This window comes from Arachis duranensis, chromosome 10, assembly GCF_000817695.3.
Source record: "Arachis duranensis cultivar V14167 chromosome 10, aradu.V14167.gnm2.J7QH, whole genome shotgun sequence".
In the NCBI taxonomy this organism is placed as follows: Eukaryota; Viridiplantae; Streptophyta; class Magnoliopsida; order Fabales; family Fabaceae; genus Arachis; species Arachis duranensis.
This window is the reverse complement of record NC_029781.3, coordinates 20,718,175-20,726,540: the sequence shown is the minus strand read 5'-3', so window position 1 is coordinate 20,726,540 and position 8,366 is coordinate 20,718,175. Positions and strand designations below refer to the sequence as shown.

Below are 8,366 nucleotides of genomic sequence, written 5' to 3'. Positions count from 1 at the left end.
TTACCATCAAAAATAGATTTGACATCAATAAAAACCTTTTTACGAGCATCAAAGCTCCACAACTCCTTGCGATGTTACACACTTACAAGTTTTCACCTTCTGCATCCACAAGTCGTGTTCTAAGGAACTAATGTCTCGATGGTTACATCTAGAAATTGCACGCGACGCCGAAAGAAGCTTGAGTTTATTCGAAGGATACCAAACTCAAAAGAGAACATATAACACGAATTGTATCCGCAAGAAATCAGAATGATGCCTTGTATTGTGATCAAGTAAAGTTGTAGATAAATAACGAAATGCACCAGAACGAGAATTAAAGTACATCTCAAGAAAGGAATATAAATCAAGAATCCTTGATAGAGGCAACAAGGCGCATAAAATCAAAACAGGTTTCAGCTGATTTTTAAAGAACTACAAGTTCGTGAATGGAGGCAATTTGACCTAACAACAAGTTTCCAAGGATTCGGAGATCGCTTGGTTGTATTGAAACAAGCTCAGACTCACCTTGGAATGTACAAGATTCATGCAAAGTTACATGCAAACAAGGAATAGGGTTGGAAAAATAATCAAATCATTTTTTCAAGAAGGAATCCAAAATAAAGAACTTCGATGCAATTTAAAAAAGAAAAGACAGATCGAGTCACAAGGATTTATTGACATTCTCTCTTGTATAAAGCCTTATAGTGCTATCCCTCTTCTTCACTAACATAACCGTTGCTCCCCACAGGAGATTACTTAGCCGGATAGATTTCTCATCCATCAGTTTCTCCAACCAAACATTAAATTCTACCAGCCCTAACGGTGACATTTTAGCAAAATCGAGATCCGTCCAACTCCTGATACTAGTTCTATTGCAAATTTTATCTCTTGAAGGAGGGAGAAAGTTAGGTATATCCTCAAAAAATTCATTCACTACCAAAATCTTATCTAAATTCTATTTGGTGGCTCTTGATATGAATAAGAAAGAGATGATGGTTATTGGTATGAATAGGGAGATGGTGGCTCTTGATATGGGTAGAAAGATGATGGTTCTTGATATGGATAGAGAGGTGGTGGTTCTTGGTATGAATAGGGAGATAGTGGCTCTTGATAGTTGGAACATGGAGCATTGAAGTTTTTTGGTTTTGACTTTGCCAACCAAAATTCGGGTACTTCCCCCATCCACAATAATAAGAATCACTCCTTGGGTGTGAGTAGTAACCCATGTGATCTCTCTCTATTATTTTTCCTTAGCACAAAGCACCAAACAGAATTAAACGCATCATGTGATAAATAGGCAAGTAACGAAGAAAGAACATAAAGGAAAATAAAATAAAATATAAAAAAAATAAAAATAAAAGAAAAATAAAATAAAGGAAATAAACTGAATAATTAAGAAAATAAAATAACTAATAAACAAAAAGGAGTATAAAATTTAAACTCAATAAATAAAATAACTAGGAAGAATAAAACAACTAAGGGGACACCAAATTTAATTTCAGAAATTAAGAGAAAATAATTAAATAAAATAAATCAAAATATTTTTTTTAAAGACAAAAATAAAATAAAATCAGTAAAATATAAAAAGATTAAAAAATAGTAATGAACAGAAATAAAACGAAAATAAAAGAAAATGAAAATAAAAAGAAAAATAAAATAAAGAATGTAAAAGGAAATTTAAACAAGAAAAAAAAAAAGATAAAAGGAAAAAAATAGAAAAAAAAGGGAAAAAAATAAAAAGAAAAGATAAAAATAGAAATTAACGGAGGTTTTTTTATATATAATAAAAAATTAAAAAAAAGGTAAGCAGGGAAAAATAAACGAAAAAGAAAAAGAATACAGAAAAATGGAAAATAAAAATAAAATTAATAATAAAAAAATAGATTAAAAAAATTATCTAATTTAAGCAATCAAACAATGAGTAGTTGTTAATCACAGTCAATTCTATACAACGGCGCCAAAAATTTGGTGTGGAATTTAAAGGTTCAAAAACGTTAACAATAAATTCAGAATATCATAAAGCAAGCAGTAAATTGAAGTGAATAACATATGAAAAAACAGTTAAGGTTTGAGAGTTATCTATTTTTCGAATTGACTTTTTTTATTAATTATTTTAATCATCCAAGATTTAATTCATGGCAAATTAAACTATATGTGACTAAATCCTAATTCGTTAGACTTTTTTAGTCTCCTTTAAAATTCATCAACCGCCAATTCCTTGGTCACTTAATTCCAATTAGAGGATGAAGCTTAATTCTAATTTATATGCCACAGAAATTCTAATTACCTAAATATAAGAGGATTATATGTCATGATCCTGTTAAGTCCAGATAATTAGAAATTTAGGAGAATATATTTTCAAGCTGTTGTTCAAGTAAAGAGTTTTTCCAAGTTATAAAAGAACTCAATTAGAAAGAGGGTCATATTTCCGTTCCACCCAAATTCATAAGATAAAGAACGAAAACAATTCTTGAAATATAAATTAGTGCATGAATTAAAATAGAAAAATAATAGTATCAATCCATACAATAGACAGAGCTCCTAACCTTAACTGTGGAGGTTTAGTTGCTCATGGTTCAAAGAGAAAACTATAGGATTCTGAAAAACTGCAAATTGCGGAATGAGGTAAGAGAGAGGAGATTCCGAAGAGCTGATTTTTTTTCCTTTTATATAGAATCCTAATTAATGTAAAATATATTTATTAAAACTAAAATAATATTTTTTCTAATTATAAATAAAATAAAAGTTAAATCAAAATTAATTAACTTCAGCGCAATATTGTATGAGTGCATAGGGACCATTGGGCTCATTAAGATCCACGCTGAACTTGAGAATTCTCAAGTTCAGCGTGGGTGAGAGCAATACGCGTCCTTTGGAGCTTGAACCACGCTAAACTTGGATTAACCCAAGTTCATCGAGGGATGATACGTGATTCTTTCTTTGTGCGTTGGATTCTATGCTGAACTTGACAAAGCTCAAGTTCAGCGTGGAGGAGGCAGAGTGAAATGAAAAAAAAGGGTATACTATTATATATCATTGGAAAGCTCTAGAAGTTATCATTTCAATGCCACTATAATCACGTCAATTGGATCTCTGTAACTCAAGTTATTTTTGTTTGAGTGCAAGGAAGTCGGGGTTGACAGCATCATTCGCTTTCTTCCTTTTCTGCTACAAAACTCCGTCAAATCCATCTGAATGCTACCCAAAATAAACGGAAATACACACAACTCAAAGTAGCATTCATAGTGGCTAAAAGATATTTAAATCTTGATTAAACTCAATAATTTGAATGCAAATTCACTAGGAAAAGATAGAAAAGATGCTCACGCATCAATGTCATCTTAGAGACCACCCTCATAGTTGATGCACTTCCACTCCTCATAACCCTTTGGAGCACCTTGGCAAACTTTAGAAAATTTATACAGCTCCTCAAATTTGTTGGTGTATTCAACTAGAGTCATTGAGCTTTGCTTTAGTTGCATCAGTTCTAACTCCTTCGCTGCCCTAATGGAATTCGAGAAGTATTTCTTGTAAAACTCAACTCGGAAGACATCCCAAGTGATCATAACATCACCTTGTTGCAGTAAACGACAAGCTTCATGCCACTAGAGTTGAGCTTCTCCTTCCAGTCTATATGTGGCAAACTCTACATACTGATCCTCCGGTACATGTTAAGCTTACAACGCCTTTTCCATTGCCTGAAAATAGTTGTCTGCCTCAGTTGGGTTCGTCATACCCCTAAAGGTTGGTGGATTCACCTTCAAGAATGTGACCAAGGTCATCGGTCCTCTGTTTCCTCCATTCAGTCCATTGGCTCCACATCTATTTTCATTTCCAGCCTGCTGTCCTAAAATCTCAGTAGTAGCCTGCATGGAAGCATCCATGTTCTCCAAAGTAGACATAAAATCAATCGAGTTATTCGCCGGATCAATTCCTTTATTACCTCTCCGTCCTCGACCTCATCCACGAGATGCTATTTGGGTCTTGTCCATACCAAATAATTGATATTAAGGTGATTAGTCTTAATATCTCAAGTCTAGTACTTCAATTCCTAAAAGTACGTTCATGAACAATTATGCTATATTTATCAAGTAGATATCCTAAATAGCACAGAAACATAACCCATAGTATTCTTAGAAGCATAGTCAGCTCATTCCTCAGGCTCTATGGGAAAAAATTGCTCTGATACCATAATATAACACCCTACACATTAAGCCTTATATTATAGTCATAAATTAGAGGTGGTGAGACATTACGACACCTAAAAGTAAAATATACATATATAGTATTCGAAAGGTAATAATATAACTAGGATTCTGTGAAGAAAAGATAAACAAAATGACGACCGTTATCACACACGAAGCGTTAAAGATAAAAAATGTCAAATACAGAAGACAAAAGATATTATATATATATATATATATAATAAGAACTAGTTTTGACCTGCGAAGTCCGAGTAGAACATAATACAGGTCAAAAGTGTACAAAATACATCCTGTTTCTCCAAAATAAAATTTCTAAGAGGAATATACAATATAATATTCAAAAGAGGAGAAAAGATACTACATAAAACAAAATAAACCTCGAAAGACAAGTCTCCTTCGCTCTGCCAAAAGGAATCCTGCACACTCAACAAGATGCATCTCGTCCTGTATCTGAAAAAACAAAATTTTCACAATGGGTGAAAATCCGAAGGTTCCAGTAAGGTAATAGTTCTAAATAGAGACTATATAAAACTACATGAGTCCACTAGACAATCCTAGTCTCCGATCTCACAAAGTTTAAGCCTAGGGTTTTTTCTAATCCAAACAGGGTCAATATACTAAATCTCAGCTCTTTCCAACACCTCTCAGCATCTTTGATTTTCAATATCACAGTTGTTCAGTATTTAGTATCTAACTTAGTAGTGGCAACCACATTTAGTAATCAATGCAATCCAAACTTAATTAGAAATCAAATAGAGCAAGTAATACAATTGGTAATTAATAGGATATTCAGATAAGCAAACCAAATACAATATGCACACTCAAATAATTTCAAATAGATTCACATGAATCATGCTTGTCCTATTGGCCGTGAACTCACGTGTCAGTTATACTACCAGACCCAACACATCCGATAGTTAACCCGGATATCGTCTCTTGATTGCACATCCCTCAAGAGGAAAAAGAAACACATTCCTGACCATCACAAGCTAGTCTCAGAGGGAGAGTATCCTGTCACCTTCTCACTAGAGGTATCATTTTGTCTCAGAGAGAGAGTGCTCCATCACTTTTCAATCAGAGAGAATGTGGGCAAAACAGCTCACCACATCCCCAAAAAGGAACATTCCAAGATTATCACAAGTTGGTTTTAGAGAGAGAGTGCCCTGTCACTTGTCTCAGAGGGAGAGTGCACTGTCACTTGTCTCAGAGGGAGAGTGCACTGTCACTTGTCTCAGAGGGAGAATGCTCTATCACTTGTTAACCCGGAGCAAAAACAAGTTGTGATCAAGATGAAATGACCGTCCTCACTGTGGGCGGAACGAATCACCATCCCCATATCACACCGCAGCCACAGAACAAGCGAGATGAACCACCGTCCTTGTCCGGTGCAAGTGCCAAATCAATACGCAAGCGGGATGAACCCACGACCTTGCCTTACAAGCGGTACAAACCTTTGTCCTTGCCAAATAAGTATTCAGACCACATTCAATCAATAATCAATATGTAAGCAAGATAAGATCATCATCCTTGCCAAATCAGTAATCATTATCAATTTCGAATATGCAAGTGGGATAAAACTACCGTCCTTGCCAAATCAGTCATTCAGACCATAATTAATCATAATCACTGACTTTAACCACGTTTATAAATTATTAGATTCCTTAACCCTATTCTTTATCAAATAATAAATTTCGTTTCTGTTGTGAGCGGGATAATACTACCGTCTTCATCGTGGGCGGAATAAAACCACTATCTCCGTAATTATTTCATCCTGTTAACCAAGGATTTAGCTAGAGATTAATCAATTTGTTTCATTATATCACTCTCCAGTGTATTCAAGGCATAATTATCAGTTATTCAACTCCATACGATGGTTAGAAAGGTTTATAAATAGACTGGAAAAGCTAAATAGACAAAAATCAGCATTTCAGAAAATTCTGCTCAATGCATGCATACACATGATTTCAATTTAGGTTGCACATCATGCATACCACGCCTCGTGCATATGCGCAGAACCTACCACTTTTCAATTCTGTTTTCCAATTTGTGCGTACGCATGACCTGTAAGTACGCGCAAGTTCGTGTTCATGCATTTTTGTTTGTCTAATTCAGTCGTGCGTATCACAAGTTTGCAATCATGTTACACATGAGGGATGCGTACGCGCGATACCAGGTTCTGCCAAAAACACTGCAATTCTGCATAATTCAATTTTTCACACCCATTTTTAATCCTTAATAACTTTTGCTACAAAAATTAATTTTCATCCTTTTTGGACTGTTTTAAAGTTCTCTTCGCTAATTTTAATTTAAGATGAATTTTACCCAAATCCGAACTCCAAGCGCCATGTTATGTCCCGTTGAAGTTGGTCAAAAATCCAATATCACCCAAATTCTGCATATTGCCATTTTTTACAAGTTTCAAATCTACCACTTTCAGAATCAATATAATTTACCTCTTAGGCACCCCTTTTTTTCAATCAACATATCTCAATCATATCCTAACCATTCAAGGCCTAAACAACCAAAAATCAATCAAACTCCAATTCAATTTCCATAACTTCTAAAGTCAACATTTTAACATAACAAACTTAATGCATATCACATCATAACATTTCACATGGTCAATCCTCATTAACTTACCAACATTTCCTCCAATTCACGGCCTTCGGCTCAATTATCATTCACCAATCTTTAATAATCAATCAAACTGCAATTTATATCCAATCTCAATCATTTATATATACATTGCTTATCAAGCTTCAACTTCTTAAAATCATATTACAACACACCATCAATTCAAACGTTCACACTAAACCACATGCCATCAACAATACCCATCATTCAACACTATCCTAGGGGCATTTAACCTAGGTTTTCACATAACCTTATATAATGTCTACACGAAATCAAAACACCGTACCTTAATAGCGGTGCTTTCCCAACTCTTTGGTTCCCTCTTCGGATAGACCCAAGTCTCAATTTGCACTACCGAGCCTCCACCAAGCGCTCCACAAGTAACCCAAGTGCCAAACGTACACCAAAATCAATCAAGCAATCCAAGCTACTATGTAATATCTAATTACATCCATTGTTTCAACATTTACACTAGGATTTTCACATGTAATTAGGGAAAATCAAAGGAAAAAAATTTTATTACCTTGTACCACTTAACCTTGGATCAAAACTCTGCTAGAATTCAAGATTAAGCTTCCCGTAAACATTAAAATCATAGTATCTCAACACATATATCAAAACTCAAAAATAAGGGAGAATTCAAAAATGGCTCAGGATTTTTGGGAGTACTCACCACAAAAGTGTTATAGAATCGAAGAGGACGGTGAGCTGGTCACATGGCAAGATATGAAAAAGAAAGAGAAAGATATGGCAACTCGAGGACGATACGACAGGCACCCTAAGAAATTATAAAAATTGACCCACCATAATCGTAAACGTCATCTCCAGAAAGAACACGGCAAAAAAATCAAAATCAACATTAAAGAAGGATCTCGAAGTCCTAGCCACAAGAGACCAAGCACCAATCTCCTCGGTTCTAGCGGCGATCGCATTTTCCCCCGATGACTACAACATGGCACCTTGGCTGAAGACGCCCCATTCGTTATCTCGGAAAAAGTCAGAACCGGACTTGTGACTGGTCGACACCGAAATTGATTCCAGCATCCTCTTTAGAGGAGCCTTCAATAAACTGGGTCTCCGAAACAAAAATTTGCAAACCCACCTGGTGCACGAAATTGTGATCAATACTTTTCACAACTCAAATAATCCCCGGTGATGAAACCAAGAACTTGGTGTTCAATACCATGGCATAAACACAATTTCGCACAACTAACCAGCAAGTGTACTGGGTCGTCCAAGTAATAAACCTTACGCGAGTAAGGGTCGATCCCACAGAGATTGTTGGTATGAAGCAAGCTATGGTCACCTTGTAAATCTCAGTCAGGCAAACTCAAATGGATATGGGTGATATACGAATAAAGCATAAAGATAAAGATAGAGATACTTATGTAATTCATTGGTAGGAACTTCAGATAAGCGTATGAAGATGCCTTCCCTTCCGTCTCTCTGCTTTCCTACTGTCTTCATCCAATCCTTCTTACTCCTTTCCATGGCAAGCTTAAGCAAGGGTTTCACCGTTGTCAGTGGCTACCTCCCATCCTCTCAGTG

The 8,366-nt window shown here is 35.3% G+C and overlaps 1 protein-coding gene across 1 annotated transcript in view; it reads right to left on the bottom strand.

The window, feature by feature from the left end:
• The window catches only part of LOC107469420 (uncharacterized), a 34,416-nt gene extending 30,553 nt beyond the window's left edge, over positions 1 to 3,863 (bottom strand). The window contains exon 1 of the mRNA XM_016088800.3: positions 3,716 to 3,863. Coding sequence (XP_015944286.2) covers positions 3,716 to 3,863 — 148 coding nt within the window. The remainder of the gene's footprint in view (positions 1 to 3,715) is intronic.
• Between the last annotated feature and the right edge of the window lie 4,503 nt (positions 3,864 to 8,366).